The sequence below is a fragment of the Botryllus schlosseri genome, chromosome 14, assembly GCF_051294905.1.
Source record: "Botryllus schlosseri isolate E-star chromosome 14, Bs_hap1, whole genome shotgun sequence".
Lineage (NCBI taxonomy): Eukaryota > Metazoa > Chordata > Ascidiacea > Stolidobranchia > Styelidae > Botryllus > Botryllus schlosseri.
The window spans coordinates 15,008,357-15,031,485 of NC_137249.1; the positions used below are offsets into that span (position 1 = coordinate 15,008,357).

A 23,129-nucleotide genomic window follows, 5' to 3' on the forward strand; every position below is an offset into this window, starting at 1 on the left:
GAGTATATCTAAAGTCAGTCAATTATACGTCTACTTCAAGTAGTTTTAGGTTGCTTATGGAAGAAGTACTTCTACTCGTACATGGCTAGATTTTTTCGTCACTACTTCTACTTGAGTAGCTTTCTTGACTACTTTGACCACCTCGGCCACGTAGTCCGTGTTTTCTAACACCTACCACAATGGTTACATTTATGGCTCGTCGAATGGTACGGTCCATGGTTTTCAAATAATATCAGGTGGGCTACACGCCAGCAATCTGACGATCTGGCTGGCCTAACGGAGCAGAACGATTATCGAAGGCTCTTGGAATTCTTTTTTGGAGAGGTGTATAGTGTACACTGTGTACACGGATCGCGGGGCAGTGTGTATTGTGTACCTTTTTTACAAGGATATCCCTGCTTTTTTACTCTATATGCTCGCGAGCGTCTGTAGTGATTTGGATTTGTCGAATAAATGTCCATCAGCGCATTATTGCGATGGGTAGGGTACATAAGATGGACAGGGCAACATAACGTTCATGAACGAATGCGATCTTACTGGCGTCTGTACGTGGATTTGTGAACGGTATAGTCGCGCCGACCAAAATCCTGTGTGCAGTATATATTATAAGAGCAGTTCCTAGGGCCATTTATTGCCTCGATTGACAGCGGTAACGTTCGAAACGAGTATGATACGGTAACAGCACGACCGCACCGTCGGTTTACAACTATGCCCATGCAGCTGCGTTCGCGGAAGTTAAAATACCTATTTATGTCGATCGGAGGCTGTGGTAGATCAAACCTCAGAGACTGATCGATTGATTGATAATAATCATTGGCAACAGCGATTGAATGTACTTGTTAGTGGTAATCCGTGAAGCATAACTGTTCACAGTGCTGTTGCCAATTGGATCGTATATAGATCGATGAATATCACGCTCGTGCGAATGGTTAAGTATCGCTGAGTATATATTTAGCTTTACTAGTACTGTCACCAGGTATGCATGGTAGTTCCATCAGTCAGTGAAAAGTTGTGTTGTGTGTCGATTTGACTTGTGTATCTCGTGAGCATACATGTTCATTGTTCAGTGCTATAGCCTATAGGAATCTTTCGTGCAGTGTGTCCAACTTGTGTCACACAAATTTGTTTGATGTCACATTGGGATTTGCTCAGAAAGCTCTAGCTTGCGTGAGAAATAGGCAGACAAGTATATAGGGAGTGTTGGTATTAGAATCACTGAGTGTAACCCACTGACATCATAGTCATATTTAACTATTATAGCTTCACGTCGGGTAGGGGTCTGTGAGCATTCATTTCTATGGCTGAGTCTCTTTCAACTCGAAAAATTCCTTAGTGGTAGATCTTCAGGTTTCTACTCATTCGTTTAGTTAACTATGTCGACCATGAAGGATCTTGTATCTGGTGCTTGTGGAGGCAGTAATCCTCTTGTGAAAGCCACCCAGCATGTCAATCAAAATATGGCATTTGGTCCAGCCGGAGTTATGAGAAGGAATAATGGTTTGTTACTCGATTGTTTTTGCATCATGCTTGCCATACCTCCGTTTGTTAGACTGCCTTTGGATTTTGCTATCCGCTGATGTATTCCTGGTAAACTAAATGTATAGGCGTATCCATGACCATGATGAACATTCACGATTTATATTCAACAATTTTTGTGGGAGAAAGTTCTTGGTGATCATGTGCTGTCACAGTTTGATAGTGATGCAGTTATATCAGATGACATCGCAACGCTGACAATGTGGGTGTAGGTCAGGGTCGGGCAACTTCTCCGGTCGGGGGGCCAGATATAGGAAAATTAGGTACTTGGCGGGCCGGGTTGCTGAATCGATACAGTATTCGTCCTTTTATCCACATATACAAGGAATAAATTGTATTTAATGAATGTATTTCAACGACAGCAATGTCATTTCAAAGCCATTTCTCGCCGATAATGACGAAAACAATGCGGATTTGAGAACAGCATTGTCATACAGCCGCCGCCACGTCTGCTTCCCTCTGATCAATTAACACATGATCAACATTCACGATTATATTCAACAATCTTTGTGAGCGAAAGTTCTTTGTGATCATGTGTTGTCACAGTTTGATAATGATGAAGTTATATCAGATGACATCGCAACTCTGGCAATGTGGGTGTAGGTAGAGGCCCTATTGCCTACCCCAAAGAAATCAGCAATATTCAGCCCGATAATGCTGATTTGTTGCAACTCGCAAACTTTCCCCTTTTTCATGTCATTGTGGCCCGTGCCGAACTTGAAACCAAACGTCCAAATGATAGGCATAGTTTAGTGAGGGTTTTGAAGTCCACTGTAAATGATGCCTACCAAGAAATAACCTTCAGGAGTTGAGGTTTTATCACCGAGTGAAATTTCAAAACACTCGAAGAAGCGGAATTTATTGATAATTGTTTAGCCGTTGTTGTCGGTTTGCGTGTTTTGAAGTAAAATCAAATCGGCAAATCCACAGTTCGCTATTCTCAGATTTAAACGTTATTTTGTTTTTAAGCATCAAATTACCATAACCAACTTTCATCCAAAATTTTGAAAAATAGGTGGATGAGGATAACCATAAAATATCATTAATTATGATATGTAGGGGTTATAAATTGTAAATAGAATATTTATATATATATAATCCCCTTTTCTTTGATCGCAAGCCTTTTGTTTTGGCTATTTTCGACTTTGACATAGGGAGAGGAGGCCAAGATGAGACACTTTTCTGATATTTCAACGCCACTCGAAGAGTAATGCCTTCTGAGGGCTAATTTTGGTACCAATGGAAAGCCTGTGATCTGTACTATTCATGGCTATGTCTTGAGTTATATTGAACAACATACTAATGTATATTTTGGCCCTCAAAAATCCTTGCTCAAGTGTCTCAACTTACCCCCAGCTGAGGGTACGATGAGACACACTGAGACACCACCAATTCATCCCAAATAATGAATCAACTAGCAACATCGTGAATAAAATATAATAATCATGAAATAATTCACTTGAAGAGAATTTGTTCATCATATACGAAGTTAAATGACATTGAAAACCAATTATCCATGGGATCCAGCAACAATAAGAGTTTTGTTATGATTTTGTCTTGTAATGTCACATCTGGTCCACTACTAGATAACTAATAACTAATTATAATCTATTATATGTGCCTTGGACAGTAAATTTTGAATATTGTGAGGATTTCAATGGAAAAGCCCTCCGTTACTTATGTCTCAACTTACCCCCATGGATTTGTCTCATCTTACCCCCACACCTCAATGATTGTATAAACTTGAAAAAAAATAATTATGTCTATTACTTTTCAGAGGTAAATACATTATTACACTGCTAATATTGCACTCTAGCTTCAGTAATATTGTTTCATAATATGAAGTACTATGATAGGTATGCCCTCACAAACAGGAATTCACATAACTTACACAGACTATGAAAATACAGTTTTTGGCATTTCTCTGCCCAACCTCAAATCTGTTTGCCTTGTTAATATGGTAGGACTATAGAATGACATTATGAGAGGAACAACATAGTTAAAGGAATCTGTTCATCTGCAAATTGTTCTATGAGAAAATTGCATGTCTTCATCTGCCCTGCTCGCGGGCCGCATTCGACATCTGAATCCATTCGCGGGCCTCACTATATAAAATTGGGACTCTACACCAAAACGCAGTATTGGTATTTGATTATATCATATAGTGATGACATGGAGATAATATATAGCCTATGCTTATTCAATGCAAACCAAACATTACTTTGATGATATCGGACAAGCGTGAGAAACAGTGGCGAGATTGCATAGGCTGGTCGACCTCAATAACCAATTTGTCGGTTGTCCCGATTCTTAGAACAGGATTGAAATTTGAATCTGCGAGCAGTGATCTGTTCATAGATTTAGCAATTCCACTTTTGGTACAGTTCCAGGGCACACAATGCTGACAGCATCATACCCATGCTAGCTTCAAACACGCTTCTACTATGTGTAGACAAAATATAAATACCCTAATTGTACGCATACAGAGAACGAATCTATCTAAGACACGCGCGAATCGTTATTATAAGCACACCCCTAAAATATTTAAAACTGAACTGGCCAATCTGAAATCACGTTCGTGATCCGAATTATGTCAATGTCGTTTAGGATTTCTGTGATGTTTACCAGTTGAAACCTTTTAAACTGCGTGGGCCTTGAGATCGGGCTGTCGCGCCAGAAATTGAACATAAAAGTAATATAGGAAGTACGTACCCTAGAATCCTATGTAAATCGCGCGGAGCGCGAAAAAAATTCAGTTGAGCTCAGCTTCGCGCCCCCGTCAGATGCTTTCACGACCCCCAAGGAGGGTGTTCCCCTCCGTTTGACAACCACTGTCTTAGATTATTATGGTGAAATATACTAAGAAAAAGGTTAATCAAGTCCCTGCATTAATTCGATTTTTGGTACGCATTTTATCAATATTTTTGATGATTTTATTAAACTCTCGCGGGCCGCACAGAAAGGTGTCGAGGGCCGCATGCGGCCCGCGGGCCGTAGTTTGCCCACCCCTGCTATAGAGACTGTAGTATCTACTACATCCTCCATAGTGATACGGTACGTCTCCCAATTGGCTGCAAAGTGTTGGAAATCAGGCTTATATGACGTCTAAGCAGTGCGGAGCAATTCTTCAAGTGCTGATGAGAATTTAAGGAAGATTTCAGCTCGGTAATCGCGACGACATTTTCTTGGCCAAACCCTGCAGTTATTGCTAGCCTTAACAATACAAATTGAAGAGCCATATTGGTAGCACGGAAATGAATGTGACCTGCGCTGGCGTACTTAATTATCAAGTTCATTGTTGAGCACAATGATTTGTCATTGATTGATGACCAGGCATCCATTGTTGCGGGTGAAACGTTGATGTGAACTCTATTTGAGAGTTCAATTGCAAATTTCTAACCCTGTAGTACCAACATCCCTTGAATTTTACAAGTCTTGCCTAAAGTATAAGGAAAGAAACAACACTAAAATAATACGGATCTTGTTAACACGCCATAAAATACACATATTTATAATCCTCTCCAGCAAAATGGTGCAACGCATGTGCAATCTTTTTAAAGAGCCGCTATCAAAGGCTGAAAGAGCCGCATGTGGCTCGCAAGCCGCAGTTTGCCCCACCCTGCTATATGCGGTTGTTGCCCTTTGATATATAACTGTTGTGACAATTTCAATCATCAATACAATTCAAACCTATCCATGAACAAATTCACAAAATTCAATGTAAACTTAGGATAATTACCGTACAACCTTTTCAAACACTGTGAAAGTAGTCAAAGAAGTCCTAAAACATTTGCTTAGTCTAAGTGCTGAATGGCTGCAGTGATCTGGGGAAGTTGCTTGTCTCCCAAAATGGTTCTTTTTCCAGTTTTAGGCATATCGCCTTACACGAGCTGCTCCAAACATGATCTTACTATAAATATGAGATGGAACTTCTCGAGTGGTGCATTGCAATATTTCAGATAATCATGGTGCGGGTGATGCGAGACATAATGGTTCAGCTGCTGGCTTCCCTCATACCTTCCACATGGGAGAACTATTACATCAAGCCAAGCAGCTAGAAGAAAGGAAGCACGAATCTCAAGGTTGGAAGGCATTTCTACAATGTCTCCAGCTATTCAATTATTCTGTTTTTGAAGATCCAAAATTTGCAACTGCCCCAAAGCAATGGAAGAACGACTACAAAGATTTTCAACAAACCTCATATGAAATTAATTCTCAGAAACATGATGCCGGTAACCCATCTGGAAGCTTTTTGATGCAAGGTACTATGATTGTTCTCTAATGGTATGGTTTCTCTAGGTTAACACGCACATGATTAGCAATGTAGTATGATTCTGCCCTTCTTTGCTGTGATTGCCTCTTCATCCTTGTAGCTTTACTCTTCTAATTAATAGCTTAATGAGACTTACCTGTATCGCTCAGATCAATACACCTGTTTCGACTCTAGCAGACATTTCTGAAATCAGTCAAACTTATATTTACAGGATTTAGCCAAAACGGATCAGTTTCTCAGTGTTGTGAGGTACGAATTGTTTCTTGTTTAGATGTGAAGCAGACATCTGGCATGGTTTGGCCTCCCATATTCAGACCACCGGCTCCATCAGCACTACTCGCTGGGCCTAATATTCGCGCGGTTCACCACCCTATCTCAGAAGAGTGGTAAGAAACTGATAATGCTATGTTGTTTCTAAGTTGATGTGTTCCAATGTTCTTTTATCCAACTTGAAGTTGATATTTATTACCATTCACTTTGAGCCTCATTCCAGGCATCAAGGAAATTCCTGCAAATCTATCATTAAGGCTTTGCAGAATTTTAGGTTTGCCTGATTCCATTTATAGCAGTGGTTCTCAAACACGGGTCCATGGCACGTTTTCTGCCGGTCCACCCAATATATTGGAATTCTGTATCTATATTACAAAACCAAGAAGGTGGACACTTGTCAATGAATTTGACAAATATATCATCTAACTTTAAAATAATTTAGAAGGGGGGACATTTTTCTGCATGGTGTCGTAATAGAGAGTACATGGTCCAATTTAGGCGTAATTTACAATGGTGCAAGTGTTACACGAATATGCTTAAAACAGTGGTACGTGCACCACTACACGAACATATAGTTACCTGAAAATATGCTCTAAATATCCGTGATCACAGTGTTGTATGCCTTCTGACTCATTAGTTCCCGGTCTCCAGAGCAACCGTATCACGATTTCATAATAGCCCAATGAACCAAATTCCACGTTCCGCATTTCTTGTAGCCTGTTCATCACAACGCCCACGCAAAGGCTAACGGCTACGACTAAAACAAAGGGAGCATTGAAGTATGCCAACAATGGTGCAAGTGTTACACGAATATGCTTAAAACAGTGGTACGTGCACCACTACACGAACATATAGTTACCCGAAAATATGCTCTAAATATCCGTGATCACAGTTTTGTATGCCTTCTGACTCAATAGTTCCCGGTCTCCAGAGCAACCCGTATCACGATTTCATAATAGCCCAATGAACCAAATTCCACATTCCGCATTTCTTGTAGCCTGTTCATCACAACGCCCGCGCAAAGGCTAACGGCTACGACTAAAACAAAGGGAGCATTGAAGTATGCCAACTTATATCGCCGTTAGAGCCACTGTTTTAGTGGCTGTATTCAACAGGCAAATCATTGTATTTGCCAATTTCGTTTTTGCGACTAACGGTGTTGCTAGAATAAAACGCCTATGATCCGTTATATAATGAAAGTATTCAAGTGAAGTCCAAGTCCATGGATTTCGATCCAACACCATGAAATCAATTGACTTGTGCGGCCCGCGAGTGACTTGACGGTTTGAATCTGACCTGCCACGTGAGTTGAGTTTGACACCCCTGCACTAGAGGTACTTGGGAACATCTCGAGTGGTTTTAAAATTTAAAATTCATGAATTGAAAAAATATGTAGATCCAAGATTTCTAGTTTGCTTTGTATTCAAATGCTACTTGGTCTATCAAAATAGAAGTGAGGCAGGGAAGCCTCGCGTCCTCTCCTCAGTTTTGAAAATCATCAATGTACGCATGTGCTTGAAAGAATCTATAATCAGACATGCAGAGATGGTCACCGTTGTGCAACCGCCGGCCAAGTGAGGAGAGATCTATGTACTCCCAAAATATGCAAAGGTTATTTTAAAACAGCTGTCAGAACTTTTTAGGATAAATATATCACAACCCTGTTGAAACTTCGTGCGCTTCGCGTGATTTACGGTTTGCTGGGGTTTTTTTGACCTAAAAAGGGAAGATTTTTACCTAAAAAATCAAAATTTGGTCATTTTTTGACAAAAATTTTGACCAAACTTTGACTTCATGTATGTAAATTAGTTGTTTTACCACATAATGTTGGAATTGTACTATTTATCCCAAACTCACTCACAGCCTAGGAAGCTGATTATGTCCATCATCATCGCCATCCCCAGATAAAGGTAAACGGCCCCAAGATTTGGAAGGTCCACTGTCTGTGACTGAAGCATCCAATCGGCCTTAACCAACTCTAGGAGTATACCGTTAGCTTATAATTGAGGTTACAATTAGACTTATTTCAGTAAATGATGGTTATTTATATTTATTTTTGATTACATTTTTTTGCGAGGGTGGTGCCCATGTGACTCTCAAGACACGTTGCACTAAATTGCCCGCATCGCGAAATACATTTCGAATAGTATAAATCTGCTTGAAAATAATATTGTTTCTGTTGATTTACAAAAAACTTTTGAGCCTACTTCAAGCCTTCATAATTCCGGACATTTAAGCATATTTTAGAATTTCCTCCCAGACACAGTTTTTTCAGTGAAATTGCGGACGTATGGCAACCCTATTGTAGTACAACGTACAGCATAGATACTTACCTTCATTCTCGGGTAGAAAGTGTCTGTCCTAACTAAGTAGCTTGCCAAGAATGGAGAAAGAACGTTCAACAGCAGCAGTTGTTGACTGGTAACACTGAAGTTGTGCGTGCACTGCTGGTGACACACCGTGTTGCTTCAGTTAGGATATTGTGGTACGTTCAGCATAACACCATTGTCAGTCTATTTGTTTCATTTGGCCGTTTATGATTCACAATGAGCAGATAATTGGCCGTCTACAGCGGTAGGCCTATAAAGTAGGCTACAAGCTGTAAAATGTCAAATGATAAGTTTACCTACAGTGCAGACATTTACGATACAAACGAAATGCCGGTGGCAAAAAACATTTGACTTTGTAAACAATTTTGACAAATTTATGACCTAGCGCTACAATTTTGACAAAATTTCGACTGATATTGCCTTGTCAAAAAAATCGTCCTAATAATTACCAAGCCTTGTTACAATTTCAATAGATTCCATAGCAGTTCAAAGTACCAAATCTTTTATTCGCAGCAAACCGTCTGTCCGCAACATTTGTTTTGAAGTTTAAACAGTCTGCAAGGTCAAAAAGGTTGAGAACCAATAATGTAGTGTAGAGTCAAGTTTTCGAGTATCGCTTATGACATGATACAAATTAGAAATAATAGAGAAGTTGAAATATGTTTTTTTCAACCACAAATACTGCACTGCTGTTCAGTTTTCACTCTTCACAAGAAATAGTTTTGTTTTTTGTTTTTCATGACGTAACCTATTGCGACTGCTCCATGAGCATAATCAATAATGATCAGATTATATTTTCATTTGGCCAAGACACACACACACACAATGTATAATGCAATATACAAGACACACAATGCAATGTAATGAACAGATAGGGATATGGGGATGCCGAACGATCAACCAGTTGGGCTCTCTTCAACTGGCATCAACCTCCACCTAGTGCCCGATGTCACAGTATTTTTCGATGTTATTCTTTCTTCGTCTGTCCTTTTTATAAGCTATTTCTTGCTCTTTTACTTTCTTTATCGGGGTCTTTTTTCTGGGCGTTTTTTGTCGCCGTAAGGACAGCAACACGGTGAACGAGGAGCCCGGAATAACCTCCGGGGGCGGGAATCGATCCCAGGCTGCCTGCGTAGGTGCCGCCGACGCTCACCACTACGCTATCTCCCCCATGTGTGTGTGTGTACACTGTACATGTGATGTGATGACACTCAATGTCCAATTACTCCAAGATTTATTGTTCATTAAATATCATCATTTAGCACAATGAATGACCTAATGCATTGTATTACCCTATGTTGTTTCATGCCGCTGTTCTATTTTCCATAAACGTTGCGACATTTTGAGCCATTGCTGTAAAACTGTGTATTATTCGTATTCAGCCATTTTAGTCACAAATTGCTACCCTGGATGTTGAATGAAGAGATGCTTAAGTACACCTGCATTAATACATATTTGGGTAATCATATGCATATATTAGTTAATCTGAGTTCAGTGACATATTCATATTTGTTACTAAAGTAATGATAATTTATTTGGACTTGTATGCAATTTGAATAACCAATATACTATACTACTTAGGTCAAAAGATTATCAAGTTGAAGATCTCGACACTAACACTTCTGAGATGGAGGGTCAAACATCTTCAACAGCTGGTATGTACAAACTAGCAGCCCATTTCCTCTGTTGTTCATTCATTCAAAATAACTTTTCAGACCTTGCATCAGAGAAGAATGATGCTTGGACTCGGCAATTGAATGACGTAAGTTTTACAATATTACTCCATCTTTTATTAGGTAATCACAATATATTTGTCTCCAGTGCTGGGTATTTTATATCCTTACCACGTTACACTTGACACCAAATTCTTAACTAGACTGTAACAAATCAGATGACTAAAATGAACTACAAACTTCAATTTTCGAGATTTAGGGTGGATCGCACAGATGTCGATTAATACGTAATCGCCAATTAAACGTCAGTAATCGGCTGGCTTCCGCTGCACAGATGACGATTAGCCACTAATCAGTGAATTTTAATCGGCCAAATATTATCCGCCGATCGAGGTGTCTAGAAAGTTGATCGGCTGTGTGCTTCGCGGCGACTGCGGTCAGGGCTGGCTATAGGTGCACTAGTATTTCGTATTGAGATGGTGTTAGTGGATGTTCTGACGTGCAGTTGCGGTATTAGCTGAAAATATTGTACTCTGACACTACTACAACTGTTGGTGCATATTATAAGCGTGGGCCTACCGCAGCCGATAGTACCGCGCTATGATTACCGGTATGGCATTTTTACAGACTGTACAGAATTCGATAGTATACTTTGTAAGCAAAATATGAGGACGGAAAATTTCAGACAAGAAAAGTTCAGAGTGATTGAATTAAAAGAATGATATGTTGAAACCGTGGAAAACAAAAAGACAGATGGCAAAACAACAAAACTAAAGATTTGGCCTGGGATGTTATCAGTAAGAAAAACTGGCCAAATCCAGAATGTATGGAGAAATATGAAACGAAAAGCAAAAAAGATACACGCATCACGTCGCGTCGAACGAGCAAAAGCTGGCGGCTGCCCACCGCCACCTCCAGTTGATGACCTCTTGGAAAAGTTTTTCGGTAGGTAACATTGCAAGCAATTCTTTAAAATTCGCAGTAAGTGATGTATTGTTTCCACCTGTGTTTATCGTGACTCTCAGCGTGCTTCGTATTCGCATTTTAACGCTCGTTTTAACTGAATAGACAAATTTTGATGACCATGGACAACATGGATTCATTTTCTTTTTGTAATTCCTAACAAAGTAACTATATCCAGAGTCTGCTGCACATTAGCTATACGAAATGACACATGGGGAACACTGCTTGGCATATTCGACTGTGAACCGCTCCTTGATTAATCTGGAATTGTTTTTCATAACACTGGTATATTTATTATCATTTTTCAGACCTTATCTCATCTCAAATTGAATGTCTGAAACATCCGTATGATGACGATACCGTATTGGATAGCTACACAAACAACGGTGAGTACATTTAGGACATCAACTGTTCTAATATGTTACAACCAACGGCAGAAGGACTTGCATCCTATTTTAATATGAAACAGTTGGGCTTTGCTATGCTACTGTCCCGGTGCCTGAGCCATATCGTTGACCATATTATTGTTGGGCTTGCTTCTTGAATTGAAAATTTGACTTTGAGTCAGGATTTCTCATATGTCACATTGAAGAAGTTACTTGAGTCAAATCAATTCATCCCATTCCAAACAGATAATTCTGACTCGAATCAAGTCATGATTTTAGTCATCCACTAGGATAAGATAAACCATGAAAACTAATTTGAAAGAAACTTATCTAATGTCTTTCTAACTAAATTTGGAAAAGATAAGATTCATAGCGAAACATGTGCTAGCAGTTATAAGTTTAGTAGGCCTAGTTCGTACATTTCACTGTTTAATGCCCAAGCATTGCATTTCTATTCAGATGGATATTGCCAAGATTCAGTTTGCACCTTCATCAACGATGATGTGAACACAGGCTGGTTCTTCATGTCACAACAGCGATGGTAAGTAGAGGTACTAATTTGAAATCAATTTGAATCATGTTAGTGCCAACATAGCCATATGAATACTTCATTGCTGGTTGTTTTGATTGACAATAACATTGCTCTATTCGACTTGCGCGAGTAAATGCAACTGTTGCTATAACCATACTTTTCCTGCAGCAAATGAAACTGCTGCCGTTTCCGTTGTTGATGGCGATGTGACGCTTCTTTCAGTTCCCTTGACAGACTTCGCGATGGAACACCAGACCGGTAAGTGTTAGCATTAGCATACAATGATGGTAATGCAACCCATAGTTTATTCATTACTACATTCAGATACACAAGATGAAACAGAGAACACAAAAAGCTCAACAGCAATTGTCTCGAAATACAGAGCCGGAATTCAAAGTTTGGAAATACCAGGTGCGTTGAGGAAAAAAAATCATATTTTAACTATAATGTTGGATCAAAATGTGGTGTTCAGAAATGAGCGTCCAGGAAATGGCATCCAATTTGCCAAAGGAGCAGCATGATATCAGAATGAAGTATTTTGAATTACAGATGCATGTCAAAAACCAGAAACTGGAAATTGAAAGGCAGAAACTGGAAATGGCAAAAGAACTGCAAAATTGAGAAAATAAAATACAGAACGAATCGGTATAGCACAAAAACCAAACTTGTACAACTAAAATCACTACTGTATCTATAATTATATGCTAATTTGAACAAATCTGTGTAGCTATTATTATAATTATAGTCTTAATTTTGAAATACTGATTTTCTAGTTGTCCAATTCTGACTACAACATACTGGATCTCGTAATAAAAATAATTGACGAGGAATTGAATGTGTGGTTATTGATGTTCAAACACGAGATGAAATACTGAAGATATTCAAGAGAAGTGATTTTTTGGACAATCTCTCTGCGCTGAAGTCGTGCTCGGTTGTGCTGTCACGTTATCGGTGTCGCTGAACGTCCAGGGTATAATGGATTTGCCCTGTCTTTGACAAATCTGCTATAGGCTCTCTAACATCGGGAGGGTAGCAAAAACATTGAGGTATGGATCCATTGTTATTCTCAGTCGATATTCCACTATATTAATGTAGCTCTCTATAAAACAGGTTGTATTGAATTTATGGTTGACCAAATTCTTGATAAACTGAAGTGAGGTTTGGCTGTCAACTAACAAAATTACTCAACTGGGTAACAGCAGATAACTTTGCATTGCAAAATTGTAACATAAATGCATAACTATTTGTACAGCACTTGAGCCCAATAGTATGCATATAACTTATTGTATGTTAACATCGTCGCTTTGCACAACAGATCCTTGCAATTGCTAAAATTTACTTCTATACTCTTACAAAGTCAATTATTATTGATAGGGAGAAATCAAAATCTGATGCAAACGTATGTTCTACAGAATCTACATGGACGTTTTGTATGAAATCAATTGGTAAATCTTCACCTTGGTGAAGCGGCTATCATGACTAATACACCAATAAACGAAAAATGAAATTCCATTTAAAAAGTAATGACAGGGATATGCAGTTACAGATATCCCTGAGTTATATCTAGTTCTAGATATCCCTGAGTAATTGAGATAAATGTCCTGAAATATACGAAATTTGTAGTAGAGTTTTTGGCATAGCGATACCGGTATAAGACGATGATTTTGGTGCGCTATTCCCACAACACCTCTTTTCATAACCTCAAAACGTTTGTTCTGGCGGGTTTTGCACAGTAGAAGAGGAAGATTGGCGTTCATAACTTTGCACTATCCAGTGGCAACAGTTTAGTTAGGTCTCCTATATGCACACGAATAAACGTCACACCACAACAACTTTACTGACATCAACTAAACATACATATTTATGAAGATCGCATCTCTCCCCTATTACGTCCCAGTTCATACCGCCACCGACCGAAAACAGCTGATTGCTAACGTACGTCATTTGCGTTGATTTGCGTCAGTAATCCGCGATAAGATAACTCACGGGCGAATCCGTATCTGCACCACAGAGTCACCAGGTGACCTTGTTCGCTGATTAAATTGTCGCCAATTAAGGCAATCGATGATTACTTTTCAATCGGTATCTGTGCAATCCATCCTTAATCAGAATTCAGAATCGGCATTTGTTTTTTGTTGTCTTCCAGCTCCTATTCATTACCTCACATTGCACCTTATGTATTACATAGTACAATGCGCAGTGTGTGTCTTCAACGAAAGAAAATAATAGACAGCCGGTAATTGTAATTATTTTGATCGATTTAAATTTTTGGCCTTGGAACCAAATAGGTCTTCCGGGGTGTGTCACTGTATAATTACACTCTAAATAGGATTGAAGCTTTTGTTTTCACATTTTCTTGGTGAGGAATACGATGAGATCAATTTACTGCTTCCTGTCACATCGTATTGTAGCCCCACCACGTGCCACCAGTTTTTTTTGGTAATTTTTTACATCTATACTTTCCGTACCCTTCTTCGCAGTGGTGTATCCAGTTTGGGGGTCAACATCCCAACTTGAAACTCCGTCCTTTTCAAGGTTACCAGTGAATCTGGCACTTGGCATTTTGCCAGCTGGTGTTGAGCAGACCCAATCATGGAAAGTATAGGTCAAAATACGATAACCAAATCTATGCCAACAGAAGGAGTTTGGGTACAAGATAAATATAGCACATTGAGGTTCTCATTTTCCTGAATTGGCATCATTGGAAAATTGTTTATAAAACATACGGCTGATTTTTTCTCTGTCAAGCTTGTTTCCAGGCATTGAAGTAGGCCTACCGTAGAATGCTTCTTAGTGTTAAGGATGACTTGATAGCATATGTCGATAATCTTGCGAAAATAGCTCATCATCATAATCTTATTAAAATTGGCAGGAGAATGTGATATATGCTCATATTCCCGTCCTCAAGGGAACATGAGAACCATCTGTGAATAATAAATTGGCCTAATCAAGTCGTATGCTGCAGCAGATCTTTTAACTAATGAGCTATCTATGGTTGACTCAATAATAGATTTCGTACTCGATAACAATATGTGGTCCTGGATGGATGCAATTTGCCAAAAGTACGATTAGTCTCTTGGGGGCAATCCAATTGATGGCTTCCGCAAGTAGAGAGTGCATGCTGCACAAAATATTGGCACCTTTCTGATTAGAACAATACACTAATTTCTAATTTTAACGAGCATTACAGATCTGACCTATGAGCGGGTTACTCACCCTTAAAGCATGACATACGGTAGAAATTTCAATAAATTGCAGCTCCATTACGGTGGCGTTCTGAAGGAAATGACTGCGGCCAAAAATTTTTGTTCGTTTTTACCTTCAATTTGAGACCACATCATTTTTAGAGCGCAGTGCCCCTTTAAAGCATGATATACGGTAATGAAACTTCATGGCCCAACCCATGCTATGCCCTGCCCTGATCCAGCCTCACCACTAACCTAATCCTTAACAATACAAACCATAGCCCCACCCATAGCCCAATGACTGGCCCCTGACATGACATAATTTCTCACCTAACCTCTAGCCAACCAAACGGGTTATTTACTGATTTTTGGAAATTGACAAGTTAGATGCAGAGTGTTTTAGAAGGAATTACTACTCTCATTGTATCAGTATCTGGTATGAGTGACGTGATTGCATGGTTTGCATAATTTCCTTGGCAGGTTGAAGATCATGTCAACGTATCACATGAACCCTCTTCATCTGTCGCCGAATCCGCAATGGAAGATGTAGAATCGGTAGAATCATCAGAAGACGAATCTTATAACACACAAGATGAGGATTCTGAGGAAGTAAGGAAAATTACGCATCGTCACTGTCTAGATGGGTGTATATTTGTCATCAAACAATATATTTTGTTCTCCCTTCTAGAATGAATCAGAGAATACAAATAACAAAATATTAGATATCGCTTTGTGAATGGAGAAAAGTCGATGCTAAGTTTGGTCTACTGTGTTGCTTCAATAGTTAATTCTGCTAATCATCAAGTCAAATATAGGATTGGAAGAGCAATACTTGTAATACTTTTATCAAGTTGATATGCCATGCTCTAAGAAGGCCAGTGCTGTAGTTTTACCTGTTTACTTCAGGGTCTACCTTATGGCTTCCAAAAGGATAATCCGTATCTGGACATGAACCCGGAAGATGCCTTCGAAAAAGGAATGGAATATCTAAAAGTTTGCGATACCATAAACGCTATCTTAATGTTTGAAGCTGCTTTGAACAAAAATCGCCAGAACGCAAAGGTAAAGTACGCCTTGCATTATGACTCGGGGATATTTGAAAGCAACAATCTCTATCTAATCCTACAGGCTTGGCTGCAACGAGGGATGGCGCAAGCCAAGAACTTGTACATTTGGGACGCTGTCGAATCTCTTCGAAAGTATGGTTTGAAATTTGTATTTTCTGAGTCAACATTGCCATATCTACTACAAAAAATACATGCTTGATATTAGATTGTACTATTCATCGTATAATGGTTCCCACATCAATCTCAGCATATTCGCGTCTCTGTGTGGGTTGCATCTTGTCATTGTATATATATATATAATATATTATCATGATATGCGTCTTTCTTTATATTCTCAACTGTTAACTTGTAAGCCCACTGTTTCAAATTTTGCGGAGTTTCATTGCAGGCAACATGTCTTCTGTGTTTCTCAATGTTTTTATGATGTGTAAAATTGTAGAAACATGCGTTACGTATTCGCTATACAGTTTCAATACATATAGTTATTGCCTGGTTGGTTAGAATTTTCGCTAGCGTAAATCGGTGAATCTTCGCTAATAGTTTTTAGGGAATAGTTCGATTGTAATATATTACCTTTATTTTGCAGGGGCTATAAGTATGACCCAAACCTGACGGAATCACTGCTTGCAGTGGCGTCAGTTCTGCAAAATCATGACAAGTACTTCACATGCGATGCTCTTGTAAATTGGGTAAAAGTTCATCCGAAATACAAGCATTTGAAGGCGGATAACGAGACTCGAATTGAACTGGCATCTAGCAGCGCGTCTCATGGGAATTATTATACGAATTGGTAAGAACGACCTAATAGCTGGTTATGCATTAGGACAGTGGTTCTCAACTAGGGTTAATCTGCAGTTATATTATAATTAGTGTTAGAGCTACTCTCAAGCGTTCAATATCACTAATGGGGCAATTACCTTGTTGCTTGTATGTAGCAACTAAATTAAGATAATATGAAGCAAACAGGTCAAGTCGAGAAAAGGTCTGAAAATTTTTCAAGGTAAGCATTCATTTATTAGGGTTACAAGAATTGGATCAGATTCCTTGTGTTGATGAACCTATTTAATTTCGTATGAATGTTTGCCAAGAGTATTTCTGTGGGATTTCAATTCTCAAGAAACTGCTCATTTGTGAGAAAATATGCCAACCACTTAACCAGAGCTGGTCTAAGTTGTCATCCTTGGTACTCAAGTAGAAGTAGAAGTAGCATGTAGCAAATATGAAAAAAATCGAAGTGTTCTAGGTGTATTTTTATGTAAAAACCTGAAAACTCCTTAGGTAAAACTAGTCTGCAAAACCTACTCTAGTACTCCAAAAAAGTAAAAGTACTTCATTACTGACCTTCTCTGCTTGAAACTGTCGATATTATCCAGAATGAAATCTGGCGGAAATATTGCAAAACTATCTCGTAATACCATACACGTAGAACTTGACTGTCAATGTTGAATACACTGCAAGTACAATCAGTTTGAAAAGATGCCGAGACAAAGTGTGACGGATTTCCCAATCCGGTCTTATCTTGGCGGAACTTGCTTTTCAAACATCACAAAGGACTCGTTTTCATTGCAGTCGCATGTTCAAAGAAACTGAAAGCCTTCTAGTTCAAGCGTTACGATTGAATGAGGAAAATCCCGATCGGGATGTGCTGAGCGCTCTAGGGATGCTCTACAACTTGGGCTGTGAGCACGACAATGCAATCGACTGCATCCAGGTATGAAGACATAGAAATTGATTTATGTTATGGCATAGTACAGAATCAACATCAGATTCATTTTATTGGAAATTTCATCAATTACCTATTAGCATAAGAATCGTGGCCTAAAATCATGCTAGTGATAAAATGGAAGAATATGCACATTGCACACTCGATGAGGAAGTCTCTAGAACAATATCAAAAATGGGATATCGATGAAGAAGTGTGTTTCAAATCTTGTAGCATTTCTCGCAGCCATATCAGCCTAATTCTGTGGACTATTATTTGCCTAATGAGAGCTGATATATTTCCTCTTGGCAGCTTTGTGTTTTTTCGGGTTAATTGTTTTCCAACAGATCACAATCTCTTTAAGATGGCTCTCTCGATAAATCAAGAGGATCCGGTCTTGTGGAACAAACTCGGCGAATCATATACCTGTTGTCGAAACGAGACACAGGTGAACTTGATTCGTAATGATGTTTTGAACCAAATTTTTATGATGTCACTTGCTTTCAGGCGGCTCATGCTTTCAAGAAAGCTTTGGAACTTCACCCGAATTACGTAGAAGCAATGTACAATCTTGGGTGGTCTTGTACATATCTGAAATGTTATCGGTATGTTGGCAATTAATTATCTAGTTATACCAGAGGTGACCAAACTGTTCCCACTGGCCTCCTGGGGGTTCGATACTTGCCGTTGCTCTTGGTCCCCCTATAGGGCAATCGACCTAACTCCCGCGTCTTCTATTGGTTTTTCATCACTAACCTTTATGCAAACAATTGCACTCACCTTGTCTATTACTAAGCGGTATATCATAGTGTCCTATATGGTGTGGACACAAGCAAATCACACGGCTCAGTGAAATTGTTAACGTCACACTTTCCCTTTGGCTAAAGGCAAAATATATATTTTATTCTGCTTGTGGTTCTGGAATCGGCCTCGAATGTTGCATTCTATGTTGCATTGTTGCATTGAATGTTGCATTGTAACGGAGATTGGTATTGTGACGCTACCATACCGTCTGAGCGGCTCAGGAGCAAGTGCGCACGAGAGTGAGAGTGGCTCAATCGGTTGCGCCATAAAGGCCAATACGCTTGAGGTTGGCTTTGCTCCTCACCTGCACCCAGAAGACATGGTTGTGTTGCAATACCAAACTCCGTTACAATGCAACATTCGAGGCTGATTTTGGGGCGTTCCAGGAACACGAGCAGAATAAAGATTATATTTTCGCATTCAGTACTGCGGTGGCTTTCGATTGATACCCGTTTTATCAAATTTCGCACTCTGCAAGCCGATCACAAATTACCGTCAGATTGCCTTTAGCCAAATGGAAAGTGTGACGTAGACCAACTTCAATGTTGCATTTGAAACAAACATGTTTTAAACAAGGGCCTTTTTTAAAAAAAAACATCTTGTTTTATATTAGTTGTAAAATTATGCCAGAATTGTGTAAATACTTTCCAAAAACCATGTTGTATGAGCCTACGGACAATTATCAACCGATATTGCTGACATATATCGATCGATATGGGATGGTTGGAACCCTCAATTAGTCGGCTAAATTTACCCTGTATTTCCAATTATCAATGTCAATCCACTATAACGTCACAATTGATACTTGTGACGTAATGGCTTAATCTTTTTTTTTAAATTGATTTTTGTTTTAAATGCAACCCTTGTCCACACCTTATAGGACAATATGGTTATATATTGTGCGAATCACGAACGAGCCGGAGCAATTAATGGACAAATTTTGTCAATAATATTGGTACTATGACGTAGTTTATTTTTGTCCTTGATGTTTTTGAGGCATATACACCGACTCATGATACACATACACACGATCTGCGCATATGCATACCATGAGCGCATGATGTGCATATGCCGCTGGACAAGGAAGGTGCAGATATAGCCTTGTATGGCTTTCTAAGTCTTGCACCACCTCTCCATGCTATCCCATTAATGCAGGGCCGGCCAACCCGTGGCCCACGGGCCACATGTGGCCCGCGAGAAGGTTTTGAGTGGCCCGCGAGGTAATTTCCGAAATTTCTAATATCAAAAATGGATTGCACAGATTGTGAACTTGCAAGGCCAACCAAAAATTTGATTAGTTTGGCCGCAACACTTGAGATGTGATGACAAAAATATCAGTTCCGACGCATTGACAGATCCATCAGCCAGTCACATATATTGGTATATCTTCGTACACTACAATAAAGCAGAATAATTTGCGATAGATTTATCAAAAGTAAAAATTTTCTGCAAGCTTAGCGCAACATGTTGTCACTCGATTCCTTATTTTTAATATTGTTGTCCTTTTTGTGAAAATGGACGAACGCCTGATGTATCAGATTGAGTCTAACTATATTCGCGATTACGGGACAAAGTGTCGTTCAACATATGCGACCTTGCGTTTGCGCTCGCAGTAAGATCGTTGACTATGAAACATAGGCACGGAAAGATTGACGCATGTTGGTCGCAGCTTTCGATATCGATATGTCAATGCGCCGAATAGCCCATTCTCGCCGAGCGATATACGGCAGGCCCACAATATAGTCCAGTGACAATAATATTGACCTATGAACTTCAAATTTCAAGTGGCCCGCGCAATATTTCGTCATTCGAATGTGGCCCTTTGGCTGAAAAGGTTGGCCGGCCCTGCATTAATGCATGAGCGCCAAGTGGGGAAGTCATGGATACCAGTTTTACTAATCAGGTCTTTGGTCTGACCCGGCCGGGGATCGATCCCACGACCTACCGATCAACAAGCCAGACTCTTCACCATTACGCCATCTTGTCGGTACTAGCTTGCATCACTGCATGTATTGCTAATAATATTTTATCCATTCTGAATTCATCTGATCAGATTTACCGGTAGAGCTGATGGAGGTGATGTGTGTATTTAGAAGTTGAGGTTAAAACCAATGACGTCATAGGATGAAAGCTCGGTACACTAGTTCCTCTGAATCGTGCATGAAAGGCGGTATCCTCTCTATGCTGAAAGCTTGCATTTGTATTCTTCGGTCTTGAAAATTGTCACTGTTGGGAGGAACGATTGAATTTTGTAACGAAAAAAAAAACTAAACATTAGCGGGAGGTCTTACACTATGATGTAAGCAACACCAGAAGTGTTACATAAATTTGGAAGTATCTCTAACATACATGGCTACACCAGTATCAAATATTATATAAATTCTCACATTCACTCAGCACTCATGGCTGTAATTAAGTGGAAGTTGGAAATAGGACTGATGAGAGAGAGAGAGAGTCTTTATTTTCATCCAACCAAAATACTTACAAAGCAGACGGCAATGATGGTGGTACAGAAACTATGCATGCACAGTATTCGGTATCCGAAAGGGATGATCAAAACGACCGTGAAGGTCGATACAGCCTGGAGCCCGCCGGTCCGTTACAGTTTTGAAAATCAATTATCTGATTCATGCCATTTCCTCATGCTGTACCACAAACCTAATTGCATTTCTTTTCTTTCTTTCCTACAGGCAGGCCATGGTACATCATCTGACCGCCATGAGTCTTCAACGTAAAGTCGGAAAATTCTTTGAAGCGACCACTGGAGAAACGATACACGACTCTACAATATGGGAGGGTGTGAGAAGGATGGGGCCTAAAGTCGGTGACCCCCGGGTGGAGAGTGCCGCAGAACGGTTAGATTTCGAGGAGATGTATCGAATTGTTGTTATGGACCCGTCATGGGTCACGAAAAGTCAGTGATGCTCTTGCAAGGACTCTTACAGAATGTTACCATTTTTTGTTGCGATGGAATTTTCATGTGCGAATGCAAACTCAGTTGGACATAGTATGAATTTCTTGTATCGATGTAGCTGGACGTATTATTAGCAACTACTATTAGTTGTCCGATAATGGAAGCCTGCTCGTCTAGGATGAGTACTCGAGTAGTGTGGTTGATTGGTCTATTGCCCATAACCAGGGCTATTTTACATTGAATTTTCTGGGATATACCAATGATGCTGTAATGTCTACGGACAGATGAGTGGCATTAAGATCCCAGGCTTGCGTTACCTGGTGATGGTACTATACTTGACTCCTCTGACAGTAGTACATATATGTTTGCTTGAAGCCGTTTCTATTTGCTCCCATCAGTACTGCTCTTTGGGTACTTATCACAAATTAGAGCTGGGCAGAATCGAGTGCATGTGTGCTTCTATCCCAAGTCTAGTACTCGGGTAGCCCACCACTCGCTAAGTCTCCATAACAGTAAGAGTGACTTGAAGTGTCCAAATGATTAATTTTGTATGACCATGAAGGAATATCAAATATACGGACATTGATATGTCGTCACGATTTGAGACGTTACTGGAAGTCTATGACTTCTGTACAGAAATGCTGTTGCCATTCTGCTACATGCATTGAATGATAAGCTACTGCGTATTAGCGTTGAAGGCACCCACTCTCCCACAGTGGGGGGAAAGTATCGCAACGACAATTTTTGTTCACGAAGCAAAACGGAGCGTTAAATCTCGGTAGTCGAAAATATCAGCTACCACTACTTGGTCGCCTTGTGCAAATGTGGTGTTAGATTTGTATTATGTCGTATACCACTGTGTTCTGTAAAGTTTTGTTATGGTCTGGTTGGTTCGTCCTTCAACTTTATCCCAAAATGATGATATATTCGGGGAAATTATTTTCCATCTTTGAAGTTGAAATTTCAAATTTCAAATTTTGATGAGATCAATCCAATGTCCACTGTGTTTGTTGACTTCATCAAGTGTTATGCTGTCGATGTTTCTTTGAAATGAAATGTTATTGTGGAATTGTGTATTTTCGAGTTTTATATTTACCTAGAACGGCTAGAATATATAGGTCTGTTGCGAGCAGTGGTGCGAAGTGTAGGCCTATACGAGTGCTTCGCGATTCAACCGACAACGCCATGACAGACCCCAAACGGCCGTGTCAATTAGCAAAATTGAATATCATCACTTCTACATGTTCTCGAAGCACATGCTTGCATCTAGGATTTAGGGGGTGTTTTGCATTTGATGGCCATGCTTGTTGGCTTGTCGAGCGAGTAATGAACTTGAACAGACTTGCGATGAATCGGGAAAAGATTGATGTCCGCAAACTAGGGTTGTTCAGAATTGACCGACTTTCAAAAAGTCTAGGTTTTCAGTCCGTTTCCCATGCCTTATACCAGGGGTGGGCAAACTCTTGCGTCTGTGTGCAGTGCATGTTGAGCTGT

At 39.7% G+C, this 23,129-nt stretch overlaps 1 protein-coding gene and 1 long non-coding RNA gene across 4 annotated transcripts; both read left to right on the forward strand.

The window, feature by feature from the left end:
- Positions 1-372: 372 nt before the first annotated feature.
- On the forward strand, positions 373-22,704 carry LOC145455348 (peroxisomal targeting signal 1 receptor-like). The gene is made up of 14 exons (XM_080333314.1): positions 373-1,497; positions 5,496-5,618; positions 5,673-5,798; positions 6,081-6,195; positions 9,991-10,064; positions 10,125-10,171; positions 15,629-15,757; positions 16,055-16,210; positions 16,277-16,347; positions 16,802-17,005; positions 17,785-17,926; positions 18,282-18,365; positions 18,425-18,522; positions 21,412-22,704. The coding sequence occupies exons 1-14, from the start codon at positions 1,374-1,376 to the stop codon at positions 21,641-21,643; spliced, it is 1,725 nt and encodes a 574-aa protein (XP_080189440.1). The 5' UTR covers positions 373-1,373; the 3' UTR covers positions 21,644-22,704.
- Positions 10,212-12,793, forward strand: LOC145455351 (uncharacterized). Of its 3 annotated transcripts, none has more exons than XR_013920319.1 (4): positions 10,212-11,972; positions 12,132-12,221; positions 12,288-12,374; positions 12,513-12,793. It is a non-coding gene; the product is annotated as an uncharacterized LOC145455351 (long non-coding RNA). The 3 variants fall into 3 exon arrangements; XR_013920318.1 differs by having other exon boundaries at positions 10,212-11,431; positions 11,891-11,972; positions 12,288-12,793; XR_013920317.1 differs by having other exon boundaries at positions 12,288-12,793.
- Positions 22,705-23,129: the final 425 nt, after the last annotated feature.